At 46.0% G+C, this 22962-nt stretch overlaps 1 protein-coding gene across 6 annotated transcripts in view; it reads right to left on the bottom strand.

Moving 5' to 3' along the window:
- IQCA1 (IQ motif containing with AAA domain 1) overlaps nucleotides 1–22962 on the bottom strand; it is a 1056753-nt gene that overhangs the window by 687365 nt on the left and 346426 nt on the right. For all 6 annotated transcript variants that reach the window (XM_033944078.1, XM_033944080.1, XM_033944079.1 and 3 more), the window contains one exon: nucleotides 19762–19846. In XM_033944078.1, the coding sequence (XP_033799969.1) occupies nucleotides 19762–19846 (85 nt within the window). The remainder of the gene's footprint in view (nucleotides 1–19761; nucleotides 19847–22962) is intronic.

Genomic DNA, 22962 nt, shown 5'->3' with positions numbered 1-22962 from the left:
GCATTGATTATTTTTTGAATGCATAAGAACAAGCAAGCACTGCATGAACTGTTTTTTCTTTATAGTTTACCTCGACCCTGAAGAAAAGTTTCCTTGTTGAAACATGCATGTTGGGAGGGGTGAAAAAAGAAAAAAAGAACTGATCACTATTAAGCTAAGTGAAGTTCTTTTACTAACAATATTAGAGAGAAAGACTTATAAAGTTAAAAAGTCTAAAAGATAAAAATGAGAAATATATAATACGTCCTTTAGTAGCTTTACTTTTTATAAACTTCAATAAAGATTGGACTCACGAAGAGTTTAGTAACCGGCAGTTTTATGCCTGGATGCAGTCCGAAAGTCCATACAAGCAAGAAATGAACACTGCTTAGAGATTAAGTATATACAGTGTGATAGGTGTTGCAGGTCACTATAGAGTTACAATAAAGACCTAATTTTATATATTTCTTTAATAAGTAATTAACTACTTTGTCTGCGGCCCTCCAAGTACCTACAAATCCAAAATGTGGCCCTGCGAAGGGTTTGAGTTTGAGATCATTGCCTTAGGGTATTATCTATTGTTACACCCAGAATTTTGGTTTTAGATTAGAATTGTAAGGGGACTCCTTTCATAGTGAAATGTGAAGTATTTTCAGGTAAATTCTTTGAAGAGAAAAGCAACACTGCTGTCTTTTGAGCATTAACCTTGAGCTTTTTTGCCATTAGCCAGTTGTGTCGTTGTCCCCGCTCACAGCTTCGGGACGCTGTCCCTGAAAACGGGACATTTTGGCGTCCCGAAGCTGTGTGTGAGGACAACGGGACAGGGGATCCGAAAATGGGACTGTCCTGTTCAAAACGGGATGTATGGTCACCTTAATCTTACCCCATTGTTCAAGCTTCCAGTTCATTTCCAAATTCAGTTCAAAACTTCCTGTCTAACTCATAAGGCCTGGTTTGATTATGGTTTTATGATTTGAGCTTAGAACCTGTTTTTTAATATGTGTGCATTTACAGTATTTTATAATGTCCCTGAAACAGCCCTAGGTGAAACATGGCTATGTCAGGCTTTTTTATTTTTTAGTACCTGGAAAGTGAATATAGTTTATTTTTTATCTGCACATCAGCTTGCTGTTCTTATTGTTTCCAAATTGAATTTTGCCAGTTGATTGACTTGTTTTCTAGGTAACTCATGTCTAAGGTGACCATACGTCCTGTTTTGAACGGGACTGTCCCATTTTGGGATCCCCTGTCCCGTTGTCCCCACACATAGCTTCGGGACACCAAAATGTCCTGTTTTCAGGGACATGTTCGTCTTTCCCTGCCATGCAAAAAAAAAAAGCCTCCCTCAGGGCTGGATTAAAGGGTCCTTGCAGTTCGGCCATTTCTCCCCCTAACTGGCCCATCTCCCTCACCTTTGCGGCCGACTCCATCACTGGAATTGCCAGCAGGAGCACTCCCCACTCTCCCCGCGCAGCTGACCCTCCGACTGCGAGACGACCAACATACTTCAAAATCCTGAGGGGCATAGAGAAGGTGGACAGATTCTTCAGACTGTGGGGAACCACAAGTACAAGGGGTCACTCGGAGAAATTGAGAGGGGACAGGTTTAGAACAAATGCGAGGAAGTTCTTTTTTACCCAGAGGGTGGTGGACACATGGAACGCGCTTCTGGAGGTTTTGATAGGCCAGAGCACACTACAGGGTTTCAAGGAAGGTTTAGATAGGTTCCTAAAGGATGAGGGGATTGAGGGTTACAGAGAGATGTAGAGGTAGGTTACAGAAATGGTCAGGAACCACTTCACAGGTCACAGACCTGATGGGCCGCCGCGGGAGCAGACCGCTGGGCGCGATGGACCTCTGGTCTGATCCAGCGGTGGCAACTTCTTATGTTCTTATACCTCCCTCAACAGCAGCATCGGCAGTGCTCTAAACAGGCTGTTTTGCAACCTTCTCCTGCATTGCTGATTACATCATCAGTGATGCGGCATAGGAAATCAGTAGTGGGAGAAGGCTGCAAAACAGCTTGTTTAGAGTGCTGCTGACGCTGCTGTTTAGGGAGGTATGTTGGTCGGCTCACGATTGGAGGGTCGGCTGCGCGGGGAGAGTGAGGAGCGCTGCTGCCAGCAAATCCATCCAGCACTCTGTATGACTGCAGGCAGGATCTTTGAAGAAACATTATAAATGTCTTCCAGAGCTTTCCTGATCGCTTCTAGGGCAATCTCTGATGGACAGACCAATGCTGATAGTGTGATGGTTCTCATTCTCACCACTACTGAAGTTTCCAAACTCTCTCTTGCCGGCACTAAACCCAAAGGTGTAGCCTGTGATGAATTATCTCCCATAGAAACCTCTGCACTCAGCCTACTCACTCCTGCTGGGAATAACAAACAAGGCAATGCCCCAGAGGGTTCTGGCAAAGGTTCAGTACTGGGATGTAGGGGTGGACTAGGACCTGCTTGGCTAAGTGTCACATCACTCCCGAAGCTTGGGTCCTTCTCCCTGCCACAAACAAATCCCATGATCTTTGACTGTATCATCAGAGGAAACATCACTTGATGAGTAGACTATGGAGGGGCTGTCCTGCAGGAAACAAAAGAGGAGATCCCACACGTCTTCATACCCTGGCAGCCTAGACTCTTTTCTAAAATACCTACAGGGGTGCACATGTAGTTGTAGCATGTGCAGTGGGAGCAAACATTTTACAAAGATACATGTGGGAAGAATCAAAGGAGGAAATGTGGCAACATGTAACATGTAAGTTGGTATTTTACAACAAGTTAATTTCAAAATGGATTAGTCCAATGAAATGGTTTATTCTTATTTTTAATTTTTGTTTTATTTCTATTTGTTAATATGTAAAGTGGTGATTGTCAGTTTCTTCAAATTTACATCTGCTATATTTATATTTTGCAGAGTATTAAAGGGTTATGTGTCATTGTTTCTGTGGTGTTTCAATGTATGCAGTTTGGCTTCTTGGCAGTTCAGTTTAATCTTTATCTACATATTTCTATTTTTAGTTTGTGATTACTTATTCCATACTGGGTGAGGGTGTATCTGTGTTCTATGTGTATGAAAGATATGGTTTTATGTTAGCGTTGACAAGCCTTCTTTGGCGAAATTCATCAAGCTTGGTTCTTGGAAGCACCTTGAATAAACCCAAATTGAATCTCCTTATTTTCTGCCGATCTTCTTATGTTTATGTTGGATTCTTTGCTGGACTGATTGCCTTGTTTCGTTACAAGTTAACATACATGGAATGGAATGTACTAGATGAGTTACAGATTTGGTTGTTCATACAGTAGAGTGAGGCAGTTGAGAGGTGTTGTAAACTTGGTTATTAAAGTAGACTTATATTTCAGATAGTATTACTGCTTTACAATATATTTGAACACTTTTATATATGTATGGAAAGGGTTCAGGGTTAAAGTCCTGGGTAAGTAGATGGGAAAGGAAGGAAGGGGGATTTGTTCAGAGATGTTTGGGGGTTGCATAGAAGAAAAACTGTGCACTAATATGCTAATCTTTGTTTGTTTTGAATTAAAAAAATACAAGTGGAAATAAAGAAGTAAATAAGAAAACAGTTAAATGGGGGTGGGGAGTGGGCAGGGGTGGGGTAGGGAACGGGGCAGGGCCAGGGGGGCCCAGTGTACTTGTGTGCCTAGGGCCCCTCAAAGAATTAATCATGCCCTGGCCTCCCTCCAGCGCCCGATTTAACACACACACCCCCCCGGTCCGTCGTCGCTGCTTACCTCCCTGCTGCTAATTGCAGCCCAGAAGCCTTCTTCCCAACGTCAATTCTGACTTCGGAGAAGACGTTCCGGGCCAGCCAGGCAGCGATTGGCTGGCCCAGAACGTCCTCTTCAACGTCAGAATTGATGGCGGGAAGAAGGCTTCTGGGCCGCGATTAGCAGCAGCTGCAGCAGGAAGGTAAGCAGGGGTGGCGGACCGGGGGGGGGGGGTTTAAATCAGGCGCTGAAGGGAGGCTTTTTTTTTACGCAGCAGGGAGGGAAGGAGATAGGCAGGCAAGCAGGCTGGCTTTGGCATGGCAGGGATGGAGGTAGGTAGGTAGGTAGGCAGGTAGGCAGGCTGGCTTTAGGGGTGGGGGGGAACAAAATCTGGAAGGCAGTGAGGGGAACATGGGAATGAGGCATTGGGAGCACTAAGGACATAGGAAGAAGGCACTGGGGGCACTAAGGACATAGAAAGGAGGCACTGGGGGCACTAAGGACATAGGATGGGACACTAAGGACATAGGAAGGAAGGAGGGAGGGAATAGTAAAGGACAATTGTTGGGCCTGAATGCAGAAAGAAAGAAAGGATATACCAGTGGTTCCCAAACCTGTCCTGGGGGACTTCCATTATATGCAAATCTCTCTCATGCATATTCATTAGGGATATCTTGAAAACCTGACTGGCTGGGGGTCCCCCAGGACAGGTTTGGGAACCACTGGGATATACAGTCAGAAGGAAACGCAACCAGAGACTCATGAAATCACCAGACAGCAAAGGTAGGAAAAATGATTTACTTTCAATTTAGTGATCAAAATGTGTCAGTTTTGAGAACATAAGAACTGCCATTTCCAGATCAGACTTTCGGTCCATCAAGTCCGGCAATCCGCACACGCGGAGGCCCAGCCAGGAGTATACCTGGCGTAATTTTAGTCACCCATATTCCTCTATGCCTCTCGTGAGGAGATGTGCATCTAGTTTGCTTTTAAATCCTAGAACGGTGGATTCCGCAATAACGTCTGGGAGAGCATTCCAGGTGTTCAGCACTCGTTGCGTGAAGCAGAACTTCCTGATATTTGTCCTGGACTTGTCCCCCCTTAGCTTCAGTCCATGTCCTCTTGTCCGTGTCACATTGGACATTGTAAATAATTTTTTTTCCTGCTCTATTTTGTCGATTCCTTTCAGTATTTTGAAAGTCTCAATCATATCCCCTTGCAGTTTCCTTTTCTCAAGGGAGAACAATCCCAGTCTCTTAAGTCGTTCCTCATATTCCAAGTTCTCCATACCTTTTATTAGCTTCATTGCTCGTCTCTGCACCCTCTCCAGCAGTTTTATATCCTTCTTTAGGTTGGGAGACCAATGTTGGACACAGTATTCCAAGTGTGGTCTGACCATTGCTCTATAAAACGGCATTATAACTTCCTCCGATATACTTGTGATTCCTTTCTTTATCATGCCTAACATTCTATTCGCTTTCTTTGCCGCTGCCGAAAATTGTGCCGACGGTTTCAGGGTCCTATCTATCAGTACACCCAGATCCTCTTCTTGTTCGCTCTTATCCAGAGTTGCACCTGACATTCTATACTCGTGTACCTTGTTCTTTCTGCCTAAATGCATTACTTTGCACTTTTCCACATTAAACTTCATCTGCCATTTCTCCGCCCATTTCTCTAACTGACACAAGTCACTCTGGAGTTCCTCACTATCCTTCTGCAATCTGATTGCCCGGCATAGTTTTGTGTCATCTGCAAACTTGTGATCTCACTGGATGTTCCTTCTGCTATGTCATTGATGAAAATATTAAATAAGATGGGCCCAAGTACTGAGTCCTGGGGCACACCGCTAGTCACTTTCTCCCAGTCTGAGAACTTCCCATTTATGCCCACTCTCTGCTTTCTGTTCTCCAGCCATTTGCCTAATCATCTTAGTATATCTTCCTCTATTCCATGGTTTTGTAGTTCCTGTGGAACCTTGTCGAACGCTTTCTGGAAGTCCAAGTATATTATGTCCACCGGTTCTCCACTATCAATTTGTTTGTTCACGGTCTCAAAAAATTGAAATAAATTTGTCAAACATGATTTCCCTTTCCTGAAGCTATGTTGACTGGCTCTCATCAGGTCATGTATATCTAAGTGCCAGACTATGCTATCTTTAATCAGTGCTTCAACCATCTTTCCAGGGACAGACGTAAGACTCAGAGGTCTGTAGTTGCCCGGTTCTCCTCTTGATCCATTTTTGAAAATTGGTGTGACGTTCGCTATCTTCCAATTGTCTGGTATCTGTCCAGTTCTAATTGACAGGTTGGCAAGTTTTTGCAAAAGCTCTCCGATTTCAACCTTCAGTTCTTTTAAGACTCTCAGGTGAATTCCATCAGGTCCAGGGGATTTGTCGCTTTTAAGATTGTCGATCTGGTAGTATATCTGGTCCAAGTCCATTTCTAATGTGGTGAGGCTGTCCTCTATTACTCCTTTGAACACTTTCACTGCTTCTGCTATTGTTGTGGTGTCCTCCTTCGTAAAGACAGACGCAAAGAAGAAATTTATATCTGCTGTCTATTTCCTTTCACACCCTCAAACTAAACTAAACTAAACTAAACCTTAGGTTTGTATACCGCATCATCTCCGCAAGCGCAGAGCTCGGCACGGTTTACAGAGGTTAGGAGGAAAGGAACTACAAAGATGGATATAGGAGAGGGAATAAGAAGATAGGGAGGGAACAGGGTACTAGAGAACGAGGGGTGATTAGATTTTTGAAAAGAGCCAAGTTTTCAGATGTTTACGGAAGGATTGGAAGGAGCTGACATTTCTGAGCGGGGATGAGAGGTTGTTCCAGAGTTCTGTGGTTCTAAAAGGGAGGGATGTTCCAAGTTTTCCTGCGCGGGATATACCTTTTGTAGATGGGAAAGATAGTTTCAGTTTTTGGGAGGATCTAGAGGAGAGTGGGTTAGAGGAATTCCAAAGGAGTGGGATAACGGGGGGTAGGATGCCATGTAGAATCTTGAAGGATAAGCAGGCACATTTGTAGAGGACTCTGGAGTATACTGGGAGCCAGTGAAGCTTGGAGAGGAGAGGGGAGACGTGATCAAACTTGCCTTTTGTGAAAATAAGCTTGGCCGCGGCGTTCTGAATTAGTTGAAGTCTGTGGAGGTTTTTCTTAGTTAGGCATATATAGAGGGAGTTGCAGTAGTCCAGTCTGGAGAGGATGGTGGATTGAACGAGGATGGCGAAATGAGAATGGTGAAAGTAGGATCTTACTTTCCTCAACATATGGAGGCTAAAGAAGCATTTTTTTACCAGGGAGTTGAGGTGATCACTGAAGGAGAGGGAGGAGTCTAGGACGAAGCCTAGGACTTTGCTTGAAAACTCAAGCTGGAGAGTGGGGCCGGAAGGTAGTGGAATGGAGGAGGGTAAATGGTCTGAAATAGGGCCGAGCCAAAGTAGTTTTGTTTTGGACTCATTTAGTTTCATTTGAACAGATTGGGCCCAGGATTGGAGGTTCGTAATACAAGAGGATATGTTTTCAGTGAGGTTAGAGAGGTTCGAGTCGGTCTCGAGGAGGATGAGGATGTCGTCAGCGTAGGAGTAGAGAGTTTCTAGGGGGGATAGATGAAGTAGTTTCAGAGAGGACATGTAGATGTTGAAAAGGATAGGGGAGAGGGGTGAGCCTTGCGGGACTCCACATTTCGGCTTCCAGGGGGGGGATGAGGTACCGTTTGTATTAACGGTGTAGGAGCGGAAGCGTAGGAATTTCGAGAACCAGTCTAGGACAGTGGAGCTTATGCCTATTTCGGAGAGTTGGAAGATTAGGATGTCATGGTGAACGACATCGAAGGCTGCGGAGAGGTCGAATTGAAGAAGAACAGCAGATTTGTTACGCGAGTGGAGTTGTTGCACTTTAGAGATTAGTGAGGCCAAGAGGGATTCGGTGCTGAAGTTGGGTCTGAAGCCGAATTGGTGGGGTAGGAGGATAGAGAATCTTTCTAGGTAGGAAGAGAGTTGGGTGGATATGATAGATTCTAATAGCTTGGTTAGGAGAGGGATATTTGCTATAGGGCGGTAATTTGATGGAATGGAGGGGTCGAGGTCGGCCTTTTTCAGTAAAGGGGACAATGAAATGTGTCCCATGTCGGGGGAGAAAAGGCCCGATGTTAGGGCAGAGTTAATAAGTTCAGTGAGGGAAGCGATGGCCTGTGTAGGGATATTCTCGAATAAGTAGGAGGGGAAAGGGTCCAGCGAGCAGTTACAAGTTTTTAATTTGAGGCAGAGTTTGGAGACTTGCGGTTCGGAGACAAGCTCGAAGGAGGTCCAGGATCTGTCGGCAGGAATGGGAGTGGATACAAGTGAGGTAGGGTTGAGATCAATAGAGGTCAAGGAATTATAGGAGACTGTGGGGGGGAAGGAGCATCTTAGGGTGGTAACCTTTTCGTTAAAGAAATTTGCAAGGGCATCGGCTGATAGAGATGGTGGGAGCAAAGATAGGTCATTTTTTTTTGTAGTTAGTGAGCGCCAGATGTTGAACAGCGCACTGGTCTGGTTGTTGGATCTCGAAATCTTATCTCCGAAGAAGTTTTTCCTGGCTTTTTTTAATGTTGAATTGTAAGATTTAATATTAGCTCTCCAGGTCTGTCTATCTGAGGGGGATTTAGATTTTTTCCATTTGCGCTCCAGAGCGCGACATTTCTGTTTCAATTCTCTGTGGAGAGGTAGGTACCAGGGAGCCTTTCGGGGGTAGGAGATGGTTTTGGTGGTTAATGGGGCAAGGGAGTGGTAGGTGGACTCGGAAAGGGCGGTCCAGTTATGCCAGTGTGATTCGGGGTCTGTAGGTCTAGGGTTTGAGGAGAGTTTGTTGAGGAATTTGGACCAGAATAAATTGCTCGAGGTTTTTTTGCGGAAGGTTATGGAATGAGAGGAGTGGGGTGGGGAGTGAAGATGTGACATGAAGATGGGGAGGCAGGTAGTCCCTAAGAAGTGGTCAGACCAAGGGACTTGTTCCCAGTGAGTGTCATCGGTTGAGGTTTTGAAAGCGGTAAGATCAATGAAAGAGGTAAGGTCTAGAGTATGCCCTCAAAACCATTTTTATTCCTCAACCCTAGTAATCTGGTACTTCCCAACTCAAAAGCAGCATATCATGAATTCACTCATAGATCCTCTTTTATTTCTTGGCACCCAACATTTGGAATGACCTCCCCTCAAAAATTTGAAAAGAACAAACTTATATGAATTCAATACACACTTGAAAGCATATTTTATCAACTGGGCATTTGGTTGTCGATGTTGGGATGCCAGATCTGACCCATTCAGTCTCATTTGAGTACGATTTGATGTGTGAGTTATCTTCTGTGTTTGCTTTTTTCCTTTTATTAATGGTATTCCTTCTTTACTTCATTTTTATTTTATTTACATATATAAACTTCTATTAGCTGATCGCCAGGTTAGGTAGTTTTATCAAATGACAAACTGTAAACTAAACTGTTTGGAATCTATTCTATATAAAGGAAAGTAGGCACTCTCTTTCTTTCATAGAATATTGGGTACATCAGGGCAAAAACTTGCATATATTTTAGGCATGACCACTTAGACCAGCCACAGACCTGATGCAATTTCTCACTTCTAGATTCAATAATTTGCACATGTAATTGTGTACCTCTTACCCACCCGTGCTCCACCCAGACTCTACAACAGCAAGAGAGAGGGAATCAAAAGCACAGTGAACAGAGCACATCAGCAAAAAAGCACAATGGGCCCCAAGAATTGATTTGGAGATTTATTAAGGGGCCTGACATTGGTAGTATTTTGGCAAATTGTCTACGTTTGGGTTCAGCTTTACAAATGTTCCAGCAATGATGCCACTATGCACAAATTAGAGAAATGGCCATAGCCAACAGATGAATTCTTTAACTTAGGGCATTTTTAACTCCTCTATGAAATACCCAGCTTCCAGTGTTTTATTCATCAACAATATCAGCAGAGGCACCACAAATATAGTCATTTCTAAGCAAAGAAGGGCTACAAACATCAGCTCCTGATACTGTAAGCATATACATGGTCAGAACAGTGTTCACCTGATCCTCCTGCACTATATCAAACTTATCCCATCCAACCTCACTACAATGTGCCCCTTGAAAAAACCTTGATATACTTGGGCAAGCAAAAGTTATATCTATATCTTAGCTTAAAAAAAAATCTGCAAACTCATCTGCTGTGAAGTCTGCACAATTCCAGCAGTTTCACCATTTCTATCAAGGACCAGTCAACCGAGAATAGCACCCAAAGTTTATTATGAGCATCCCCAATTCACTTCTGATAGTAAATCCCTCTATCTTTCACTATAACTGATTTATACTCCAACAATTTGATAAAATAAGTTTCCTGATGGTCAACATCCCTCTTTTTTTCTTCACGTGGATGTAATTCACCCCTCGATTTACGTAAACTGGAGTGAAACCAAGGAGTGGTATTAGCCAAGATTTTAACTATCTTCTTCTGTACTGGAGCTACACAATCTATAACAAATATGACCATTCGGGACCATCCCTTTTTCAGATCCCTTGTCCCCACGCACAGCTTCGGGACACCAAAATTTCCCATATTCAGAGATGGCATCCTGAAGCTTTGTGTGGGGACAACAGGACAGGCGATCACTGAGAATAGGCTCTCTCCCTGCTTCCCCGCCCGCCGCCGCAACAACAGCTGGAAAGGCATGTCTAGGTGCCGGCCCAGAAGCCTTCTCCCCGACGTCAATTCTGATATCGGAGAGGAAGTTCAGGTCAGCCAATCACTGCCAGAATTGACGTCGGGGAGGCGACTTCTGGGACGGTGCCTAGACATGCCTTTCCTGCGGTTGTTGCGGCGGGCAGGAAGCAGCAGGGGCTACGGTGGACCGGGTGGGGGGAGCAGAGGAATCGGTGGTAGGCTTCTGAGATAGGGAGGCAGGCTTCGGAGGGAGGGAGGTAGAAAGACAGGCAGGCTGGCTGGCTTCAGCATGGGAGGGAGGGAGGGAGGGAGGCTGGCTGGCTGGCTTCGGGGGAGGGCTGGAAGGCAGTGAGGGGGACATAGGAAGGAAGGAGAGAAAGAGGCAGAGAAGGGGAGGTTGTAAACAGAAGAAAGACTAGAAAAGAAAGGCCTGGACCAAAGGGGAAAGACAAGAGGCAGAGGCAGGACTATGGGAGGTTCAGACAGAGGGGGAGAGACCCTGAGGAAGAACAGAGAGATCAAGATCTTAACAGATGAGGGAGAGAGAGGGAGACCTGGAACAAAGGTACAAAGGAGAACTGACACTGGATCTTGGGAAAAGAGAGAGAGACTTGGACCCAAAGGGGAAGGGGCTGGATTGTGAAAGACATGTGGGAAAAGAAAGAAAGAAATGATGCACAGACAGAAGGAAGTGCAACCAGAGACTCATGAAATCACCAGACAACAAAGGTAGGAAAAATTATTTTATTTTTAATTTAGTGATCAAAATGTGTCAGTTTTGAGAATTTATATCTGCTGTCTATATTTTATACTATATTTGTCTATTTTTCTATAGTTACTGAGTTAATATTGCATATTTTAAAGTCATCTGCCTTGAAATCTTTGAAAAAAACTCCCAAAACTCGTACATGATAATTAACATTTTCTCTGCGTACAGTGTGCTTTTTTAAAAAAAGTTTTATGGTTACCATTATGAATTAATAAAATATTGTGTGTACATTAAAAATGAATGGAAGAAATTGGGGGCAGGGCTAGCGAGAGATTGGGGGCGGGACTGAAAATTAACAGATGTACTGTTTTGATGAAAAAAATAAATGGTCACGTTATCTATAACCTGTACTAAGGACTTATTCCAATGAGCCACAACATGATCTACAGGAAATCTATTTATATCTCCCAAACATTTTTAAGCGTCTCCTCTTAGTTAATTTTATACTCAAAATTCCACAGTATTCTTATTTAATGGCAGGAAAAACACTATAAGGTAGTGGTAAGCCCACACAAGTGGCAGCAAAGTGAGAGATTTTAAAAGAGGATTATACATTAGCTAAAAGTATCAAATCCAAAATGTGCCCAGCCACATGCATGGCCTGACTCACCACCAGTATCAAATCCACAATGGATAAAGCATCCAAGGTTGCTTGCGAATGAACAACCCCAAGTAACATAGGCATATTAAAAGTCTCCCAGCATCATAACCCTGTCTAAATCCACTGGTAGAGTATGTATCAAATTGAACAGTGGAGAACATTCTGCAATACCATGGTATGACAACAAGGCACACAAAGATTTCTTCATTACCAGCACATCAATTAAACCAATATTAGCAGTACAAAATGTTCTCCTTGTGTAATGATTCATGATATAAAACCAACACCCCCCCCCCCCCCCAACCCCACCCCTCTTTCTCAGAATTGCTTGAGTGGAAGGCGAAAGAGGGTAGTGATCGCTCTGAGGAAAGGGATGTTATCAATGGTGTGCCTCAAGGTTTTGTTCTTGGGCCTGTTCTTTTTAACATTTTTATAAACGATATTGCTGAAGCATTGTTGGGTATGATTTGCCTCTTTTTGAATTATACGAAAATCTGCAACAGAGTAGACATGCCTCTTCTCCCTTGAAAAGAGGAGACTGAGAGGGGACATGATGAAAACATTCAAGATACTGAAGGGAATAGACTTAGTAAATAAAGACAGGTTGTTCACCCTTTCTAAGGTAGGGAGAACGAGAGGGCATTCTCTGAAGTTAAAAGGGGATAGATTCCGTACAAACGTAAGGAAGTTCTTCTTTACCCAGAGAATGGTGGAAAACTGGAACACTCTTCCGGAGGCTGTTATAGGGAAAAATACCCTTCAGGGATTCAAGACAAAGTTAAACAAATTCCTGCTGAATCGGAACGTACGCAGATAGGGCACTGGTCTTTGACCTAGGGGCCGTCGCTGGAGCGGACTGCTGAGCACGATGGAACACTGGTCTGACCCAGAAGGCAATTCTTATGTTCTTATGGATGGTGTGAATAACATGAAGAAAGACCTGGCGAAGCTTGAAGAATGGTTTGAAATTTGGCAGCTAAAATTTAATGCTAAGAAATGCAAGGTCATGCATTTTTGCTGCAAAAACCCGAGGAAACAGTACAGATTAGGGAGTGAAGTGCTTATGTGCATGACAGAAGAGCGGGACTTGGGTGTGATTGTATGTGATGATCTTAAGGTGGCTAAACAGGTTGAAAAGGTGATGGCAAAAGCTAGAAGGATGCTAGGTTGCATAGGGACATGTATGGCTAGTAGGAAAAGGGAGATATTGATGTCCCTGTATAAGACTTTGGTGAGACCTCGTTTAGAATATTGTGTACAATTCTGGAGGCCACATCTTCAAAAAGATATAAAAAGGATGGAGTTGATCCAGAGGAAGGCTACTAAAATGGTATGTGGTCTTCATCATAAGGCGTATGGGGACAGACTTAAAAATCTCAATCTGTACACTTTGGAGGAAAGGTAGGAGAGGGAAGATATGATAGAGATGTTTAAATAACTATATAATGTAAATGCGCATGAGTCGAGTTTCTTTAATTTGAAAGGAAACTCTGCAATGAGAGGGCATAGGATGAAGTTAAGAGGTGACAGGCTCTGGAGTAATCATCTAAGGAAATACTTTTTTTACAGAAAGGGTGGTAGATACATGGAACAGTCTCCCAGAGGAAGTCGTGGAGACAAAGACTGTGTCTGAATTCAAAAGGGCCTGGGATAGGCATGTGGGATCTCCCTGAGAGAGAAAGAGATAATGGTTACTGCGGATGGGCAGACTAGATGGGCCATTTGGCCTTTATCTGCCATCAAGATATTGAAGGGAATTGATTTAGTAGAGAAAGAGAAATTGTTCACCCTCTCTGAGGTGAAGAGAACAAGAGGGAACTCTCTAAAGTTAAAATGGGATAGATTCCATACAAACATAAGGAAGTTCTTCTTCACCCAGAGATTGGTAGAAATCTGGAACACTCTTCCAGAGGCTGTTATAGGGGAAAGCACCCTCCAGGGATTCAAGAAAGAATTAGATAAGTTCCTGCGGAACTAGAATGTACGCAGGTAGGGCTATACTCAAATAGGGCACTGGTCTTTGACCTAAGGGCCGCCACGTGAGCGGACTGCTGGGCACGATGGACCACTGGTCTGACCCAGCAGTGGCAATTCTTATGTTCTTATTATGTTTCTAACCCAACAAGTCGAACCCCAACTATACCCTGGGTAGGTAACACTGATAATGGCTCAAGCCAAGTTTCAGTAACAGCTAATAAATCTAAATCATTATGCATTATGCTATCAAAGATCAACATTGCCTTATTTTGTACTGAGCAAGCATTAAGTACTCCCACCCTTATGGGCCTTATTCTTTCCACCCGTCCCATAGGAACTAATGGTAATAAAGCACTAAATCTTGGCTCAATATCCACTAACTTCATGCTCATCTGATAAAAAAGCTTTTCATGCATGGAAATATAAAACAGTCCTTGTTGTTGATGTTTGTTGTGTCAGAGGCAGCGTCAGCGCCCGGGCTCCCCCTTAAAAAGGGGCGAGCCAACGGCGCGCGGCCGTTCGGCGCGCGGCGAAGGCGAGCGGCAAAGGCGCTCGCCTTAGCAAGAGCGCCTTTGCGAAGGAGCCTTGCGAGGGAGGCAAAAACACCAAGAAATCACCTTCTTTCTCTTTTCTCTCTGCAGGAGCACACCAGCACTTTCCGAGAGCGATGGAGGACCCAGGATCCCAGAGGTACTTTCCGGTATACTGCACAGAGTGCAATATGTACGACTACCTCCCTTCGGGAAGGCGGGAGTACATATGCAGTCGGTGTCAGGAACTGGAAAGCCTGAGGATGGAGGTCGGCAGATTGAGGGTCAAGGTCCAGGAACTAGAGGGACTGGAGGAACTGCGCACCACAGAGGAGATGAGCTGGTCTACCCAGAACGCAGATGGAGCAGCCCCCATTGTGGACCAGGTGAGGGACCTCGAGAGATTCATCGAGGAGGCCTATAGGACGGTGGAGGAACGGGATCAGCAGCAGCGCAGACGGATGTCGGCAGACGAGACCCAGGATCCACAAGGCGACACCGGGGAAGGACCTAGCGGAGGGACCACGCAAGAGGAGGAGACCGTGACTCACCAGGACCCCGAGGGAGAGACACCACACTACACCGAGGACACGGACCTGAGGCAGAGGAGGTTGCTGAGGAAAGGAAAGTCTGCTATTGTGGTGGGAGACTCGATCTTGAGAGAGGTAGACAGTCACGTAGCAGGAGGAAGGGAGGACCGGCTAGTGACTTGTCTCCCAGGGGCCAAGACACGAGACATCACTGATAGGATCGAGAGGATCCTGGACGGAGCAGAGGCAGAGGAGACTGCGGTAATAATCCATGTCGGAACAAACGATGTGAGCCGGAGGAACTTCAGCATGGACGCACTGACTGACCAGTTCAGGGTCCTGGGACGAAAGCTGAAGCGGGGCACACGGAGGATAGCATTCTCGGAGATCCTGCCTGTACCGAGAGCAGATGCAAAGAGGCAGGCAGACCTCCAAGCTGTAAATGCATGGTTGAGGAGATGGTGCCAGGAGGAGGGCTTCCGCTTTGTGAGGAACTGGACGTCCTTCTGGGGAAAGAGCAAGCTCTACCGGCGGGACGGCCTGCACCTGAGCACAGCGGGAACCAGACTACTGGCAGCCAATGTGAGGAAGGAGATCGAGAGAGCTTTAAACTGAGGAGAGGGGGAAAGCCGACAGCTGATCTCATGTTGACGCTTCGGACAACAGTATCCAGAACAGATGCTGAACGGGCTGACTGCAGGGAGGAAGCAGAGGGACCGGAAGATCTCAAAATCAGACAGCGAGGGAAACATCAGGTAAAGGGAGCTTGCTGGGAGAAGACTAAGGGGCATGGGGACACAGGGGGACTGGGTGGCATGAGGGCGAAAGACGAGAGTAATATAGAGGTACCACAAGGCGAGGGGGATCAAACAGAGGCTCAAGGGGTGATAGCCCAGGAGGGGGCCGGTAGGGCTAGAAATCCCAGAGGAAAAGCGGGGAAGTGGGGTGGCAGGAATGTGGGGAAACTGAAAGCTAAGAGGGTAAAGGCTGAGGGCAAAGCAGAAGCGCAGAGAGCGGGAAAACTGCCAGAAATCCAAGGGCAAGTGGCCCAGATAAATGCAGAGGTGGAAGAAAAACGACGGGACCTGCGGTGCTTATACGCAAATGCAAGAAGCCTCACGGCCAAGATGGGTGAACTAGAAGTCGTGGCCAGGGAGGAGGACCTGGATATAATTGGAATTGTAGAAACCTGGTGGACAGAGGAAAACCAATGGGATGTAGCGCTGCCGGGGTACAAGCTCTATAGGAGGGACAGGACCCACAAGAAGGGGGGAGGCATAGCACTATATATAAAGGACTCTATCCACTCGATCGGGATGGATATGGCAACGAAGACAGAGGGGCTGGAATCGCTATGGGTCAAATTACCGAGAAACAAGGGTGCGGCCATAAAACTGGGGCTGTACTATCGACCACCTGGCATGCCAGAGGGAGTCGGACATGACTTGGAAGCGGAATTGAGACAGGAGTGCAGGACTGGAAGTGTAACAGTGATGGGGGACTTCAACTACCCGGGGATAGATTGGAGTACGGGTCACTCCAACTGCACTAGGGAGACAGGATTTGTAGAAGCTGTGAAAGACTGCTTCATGGAGCAACTAGTCAAAGAACCGACGCGAGGGGGTGCTACTCTTGACCTCATCCTAAACGGATTAGGGGGGCCAGCGAGAGGGGTAGAAGTGGGAGGACCACTAGGCAACAGTGATCACAACATGATTAGATTCACACTAGAAAGAGGGACACCCGTGGTTAGGAGGACTGCAACAACTGCGCTGAACTTCAAGAAAGGGAACTATGCTGCTATGAGGGAAATGGTGGGGAGGAAGCTCAGAAACATCTTTAGGATGGAGACTGTGGGAAGTGCCTGGACCCTATTCAGGGACACCCTGCAGAAAGCACAGAGAATGTACGTCCCCAATTTCAGGAAAGGCTGCAAGAACAAACGATCAAAGGACCCGGTTTGGATGTCAACAGAAGTAAAAAGGGCGATAAAGGACAAAAAAGTATCTTTCCGGAGGTGGAAAAAGGACCCAACAGAGGAAAATCACCAGGCGCTTAGGAAATGCCAAAAGGAATGCCACCGAGAGGTAAAAAAAAGCAAAGGGGAAATACGAAGAGGGGCTGGCCAGGGAGATGAAAAACTTCAAAGCATTCTTCAGTTACGTTAAGGGAAAGCGACCAGCGAGAGAGGAGGTGGGGCCGTTGGACGATGGGGACAGGAAGGGAGTGATTAAGGAGGATAAAGAGGTAGCTGAGAGGTTGAACACGTTCTTCTCGTCGGTTTTCACGAGCGAAGACACAACTAATATACCGGACTCAGAGGAGCTCATGAGTGGGGAACAGGCTGAAAAATTAGAGCACATAGAGGTAAGTAAGGAGGATGTCCTCAAACAGATAGACAGATTAAAATGTGGCAAATCACCGGGCCCGGACGGGATCCACCCAAGGGTTCTGAAGGAACTAAGACAGGAAATAGCGGGCACAATCCAACATGTTTGCAACCTATCCTTGAAAACTGGTGAGGTACCAGAGGACTGGAAAGTGGCAAATGTCACACCTATCTTCAAGAAGGGATCGAGGGGTGACCCCGGGAACTACAGGCCGGTGAGCCTGATTTCAATTATAGGGAAGATGGTGGAAGCTATGATCAAGGACGGCATTTGCGAGCACATCGAGAGGAATGGCCTACTGAGAACAAGCCAGCACGGATTCTGCAAGGGAAGATCATGCCTAACGAACCTTCTGTACTTCTTTGAGGGAATAAGCAGTCGGGTGGACAATGGGGAGCCCATAGACATCATTTACCTCGACTTTCAAAAGGCTTTCGACAAGATGCCACATGAAAGGCTACTTAAGAAGCTGTGGCGCCACGGGGTGGGAGGGGATGTGCACAGATGGATCAAGCACTGGTTGTCAGGTAGACTGCAGAGGGTCGGAGTAAAGGGTCAATATTCTGACTGGCGGGGAGTCACGAGCGGTGTGCCACAGGGATCGGTGCTGGGGCCGTTACTCTTTAATATATTCATCAATGACCTGGAAAGGGAGGTAAAGTGTGAGGTTATAAAATTTGCAGACGATACCAAACTGTGCGGCAGAGTTAGGACCAGGGAGGAGTGTGAGGACCTGCAAAGGGACCTGGACAAGCTGGAAGACTGGGCAAACAAATGGCAAATGCGCTTCAACGTGGACAAATGCAAGGTCATGCATATAGGGAAAAAGAACCCGTTGTTCAGCTACAAATTGGGGGGGGTATTGTTGGGAGACAGCAGACTCGAGAGAGACTTGGGTGTGCTGGTGGATGCATCACTGACGCCATCTGCACAGTGCGTGGCAGCCTCGAAAAAAGCCAACAGGATGCTGGGCATCAAAAAGAAGGGCATAACAGCCAGAACACAGGAAGTCATCATGCCACTGTATCGAGCGATGGTGCGCCCACATCTGGAATACTGCGTTCAGTATTGGTCGCCGCACCTCAAGAAGGACATGGCGGTACTTGAAAGAGTCCAAAGGAGAGCAACGAGAATGGTAAGAGGGCTGGAACACTGCCCATACGCCGAGAGGCTGGATAGGCTGGGGCTCTTCTCTCTGGAGAAAAGGAGGCTCAGGGGAGATATGATAGAAACCTTCAAGATCATGAGGGGCATAGAGAGGGTGGATAGGGACAGATTCTTCAGACTGAAGGGGACAGCTAATACGAGGGGGCATTCTGAGAAACTGAAGGGAGATAGGTTCAAAACAAACGCAAGGAAGTTTTTTTTTCACCCAGAGGGTCGTGGACACTTGGAATGCATTACCGGAGGAAGTGATCAGGCAGAGTACGGTCCAGGGATTCAAACAGGGATTGGACGGATTCCTGAGGGATAAAGGGATCATGGGATACTGAAGGAGGAGCTGGGATGTAACACAAGTATAGAAAGTTAACCAGGTAATGAGTAAAAACCAACCAGGTTGTGCATGTGAAAGACCGGAGGGCTAGGGCTTCGATAGGAAGGCAGGACTTAAATGAGAAGCCAAGGTGGCAAGGGAGCCCCTTCTGATGATTCTGACAGGTCGTGACCTGTTTGGGCCGCCGCGGGAGCGGACTGCTGGGCAGGATGGACCTGTGGTCTGACCCGGCGGAGGCACTGCTTATGTTCTTATGTTCTTATGTTCTTATCTTAAAGAAACAGCAGTTCACCAGTAACTTGCCCAAAAGAGATAATGATTTGTGGCCCGCGTTCATGTTTGTTACCAAGATAAGATAAAGACCAATCAAATCAGAGTCATATCAGTACGTATAGCCCATCTAAGAGAAACTTCCCTACAAGATTTCTGTAGTCATGCCACATACACCTCATTACATGCTTTCAACTTGTACTATTATCTCGATTATGCATTTAGGAGAGACACTGCAATAGGATAAGCACTGTTAAAGAATCTTCTTGCATAGTGGCATCATTGTTTTCAGAACCAGCAAGTGATATTAGTTGCTCAAACCTTCAAATAATGGTATTGTACACATACAGTATCTAGAATTTACAAAGATTCCTTTTGAAGCATGGACATGCACTTCTGCAACCCTAAGTATGGGAGAACCAACTTGTGAGGATGATTAATACTGCAAGATAACAAAAAGAGCCTGACAAGTGCTTACATATAACAGGTGCTATCAGGAGACAGCACAATAAATAGACACACAACCCCCTCTTACCTCTCTGACACATGACATTAAGCTATATAATGAGGTATATCTATGGAGATGCAAGACAGGGGAAAGGGTTTTTTTCCCCTCAGTCCTTTCTCAGCTCTCAGCCAGCCACTTCAAAATGCTGCCTTTGGATGACATCACCTACTTTCTATCTAGTTTATCCTGCTGTATACAGAGAGCATCAGTTACAGATAAGTAATTTTTCTTAATATTTCTTCTTTCAGTATTTTGATTTCTTTACTTGAAAAGGTAATAATGCAGTAATACCTGCTCGGGTGTCTTCTGAGCAAAAAGAGCAGTTGATCCTCCTGCCTTTTGCGTTGGAAAATCTGGAAATTGGCCTGTTGCATGCCTATTTATGAAAAAGAAGCAAACATATTAGTTTATATGTATAATAGAAGCTTATGATAATTCTGTTATGCACAGTTTTCAGGGATGGACAAAGATAGTGGTAAACTGGAAGGAAGCATTATTATAAAACATTCATTGTATTTTATAATCAATAAAATTTAGGCTCCTATAAGGATTCTAAATTTGAGCCTTATTTTCAGACAAAAATTAAGAACATAAAAATAGCCTTACTGAATCAGACTAATGGTCCATCAAGCCCAGTAGCCCATTCTCACGGTGGCCAATCCAGGTCACCACCCTGTTTCCCTAAAAATAATCCCTATCCCAAAAAAAGCCCTAGCATCATTTTTAAAGATGTTCCTAATATAAGCCCTACCCCCAAAATAAGCCCTAGTTAAGATCGACCCACGAAGCCCCCCAAAAAAATGTCCCCGACACTCCCCAACTCCATCCCTGACACTAGTGCTGCCCGATTCGCAGAAAAAACTGGACTCATCAATTCAGCAACCCCCACCCCAGTGAGACCTGACATACCTCTGCTATAAGGCCTCCTGAAAGCAGCAGTGGTGTCAGCGCTTTCTCCCCCTCCCCCCCCATGTGTAGCATCTTTCTTCCCCTCTCACCTATTCCCTTGTACAGCATTTTTCTATCCCTCCCTTCCATCCCCCTGTGCAACAGAACCCCACCGACTCTCCTACCATGAGACTGCAGTAGAGGGAAGGCCCCTGTGGGCCCGGTAGGCCCCAGTGGGAAAGGCTGTGAAGCAGTCCATTCAGAGTACTGCCACCACTGCTGTTTTTGGAGGCCTCGGAGGTATGGTATGTCAGTCTCACAGTGGGAGGGTTGATGGGGCTCTACTGCACAGGGGGATGGGAGGGAGAGAGAGGTGGAGGGATAGAAAGATGCTGTATAAGGGGATAGGGAAGAGGGGAGGAAAGATGCTGCACATGGGGAGGGAGAAGGAAAGGAAGAATTGGAGTGGAGAAGAGAAAGGGAGAGATGATTGTTGTACATGAAAAAATAAGACATCCCCCCAAAATTTTTTGAACCCCATATTAATATGACACTGTTTTATTTTCAGGGAAACACGGTAGTACCTGACCAAAACCCAAGGAGTAGCAATATTCCATGCTACCGATACAGGGCAAGCAGTGGCTTCCCCCATGTCTTTCTCAATAACAGACTATGGACTTTTCCTCCTGGAACTTGTCCAAACCTTTCTTAAAACCAGCTACACTATCCGCTTTTACCACATCCTCTGGCAACGCATTCCAGAGCTGAACTATTCTCTGGGTGAAAAAAATTTCCTCCTATTGGTTTTAAAAGTATTTCCCTGTAACTTCATCGAGTGTCCCCTAGTCTTTGTAATTTTTGACAGATTGAAAAATCGATCCACTTGAAAAATAAAATGACCAGATAACATAAGATAGAAAAATATTTTTTTTTCTATTTTGTGATTAGAATATATGAGAACTGAAATATGGGTGTTAGATATGGGTAGGGCCCAGGCCAGAAATTTGGGAGGGGACCCCACAGCTCACTATTAGCCCATGCCATCTTCAGCTTCTAGCAGACTTAGGGCTCTCTCTAGCCCGGGACAGTTGCTCTAATTGCAGTTCTTGGCCTAACGTCATCCCTGGCATGTGTGATCTTTATATTCTGCACAGTATAAAAGGAAATGGATCTTTCTATTTCTTTGGTGTTGTACTTCTTGGGATTTTGGTTTAATTTATGTTTATCATTTTTGGTCAGCTATTATGTATTTGGCATTTGTGCTCCATGTGTGTGACCGAGGTATTCTATTAGGATGAATTTTCTATGTAGCATTCAGTTTTCATGATAGTGGAGGGGATATTAGGAAGGGAGACAGTTTTTGCTGATCCTTTTTCTGTATTGGGATTTATACGACAGTTGTACAGAATATTGTTTCTTTTTTTCTATAATAATAAAACCCTAGAGCGCGCATGCGCTCTTGAAACTTCGTGATTCCTGGCGCCGTGAGGTGTGCCTCCGTGCCAAATTCGATTTTCGAACACGGAGGCAGGCCAGAACATGGAATAACTCCCCCCTCGCTGTCACTCACTGCCAGAGTGCCGCCGCACTGCTGCCACTGATTCGGAGAGGGGGGGCACAGGCGCACCTGCCAGCATCTTCCCTCTTGCCTGCTCACCCGCCCGCCGCGGCTCCTCTCTCGAACGGGCCGAGGACCACGGGCGGGCGGCCCGCAGACAGGAGGCTGCCGAAACGCACCAAGCTTCCCCGGGGGGGGGGGGTTAACGGCAAGCGATGGCGAGGAGGGAGTCGGAGCAGGCCGCAGAGGCTGTTGGTGCCTGCAGGCCGTGGCGGCTCCAGGCAGATGTCAGTGGAGGTAAGGGTTGCTGCTGGACAGGGGAAGAGGTGCTGATGGACAGGGGGGGGGGCAAAAAAGGAAGGGAGGCCTACTGCTGGACAGGGGGAGTAGAAAAAAGGTGCTGCTGGACAGGGAGGCAGAAAAAGGAAGGGAGGCCTACTGCCGGACAGGGAGAACAGAAAAGAGGTATTGCTGGACAGGGGAAGAGGTGCTGATGGTCGGGGGGGGGGGGCAAAAAAAGGAAGGGAGGCCTACTGCTGGACAGGGGGAGTAGAAAAGAGGTGCTGATGGACAGAGGCGGCAGAAAAAGGAAGGGAGGCCTACTGCTGGATAAGGGGAGCAGGAAAGAGATGCTGCTGGACAGGGGGGAGTTAAAATAAAGGGAGAAGGGCTGCTGCTGGATAAGGGGAGCAGTGAAGGTGTGGTGGTGGACACAGGGGAAGAAAAAGGAAGGGAGAATGGACAGGGGGAGCAGGCAAGGGATAGTGGTGGACAGCCGAGGAAAAAGAAAGACAGAAAGAAAGAAATACAGAAATAGGCTAAGGAGAGAGAGAGAGAAAGAAAGAAATACAGACACACACACACATATTCTAGCACCCGTTAATGTAACGGGCTTAAAGACTAGTACTTTAATAAAATGATTTCAATATAAAATCATAACTATTCAAGGCTTGTATGGATGGGATCAGACAGAGTTCACAGGGACAGGGCAGGGATGGGGACAGAGTTCGCGGGGACAGGGAGGGAACAGGGACAAATATTTTCCC

This window comes from Geotrypetes seraphini, chromosome 5, assembly GCF_902459505.1.
Source record: "Geotrypetes seraphini chromosome 5, aGeoSer1.1, whole genome shotgun sequence".
NCBI lineage: Eukaryota > Metazoa > Chordata > Amphibia > Gymnophiona > Dermophiidae > Geotrypetes > Geotrypetes seraphini.
Note: the sequence above shows the minus strand (reverse complement) of the source record. Positions and strands in the feature narration are given on the sequence as shown.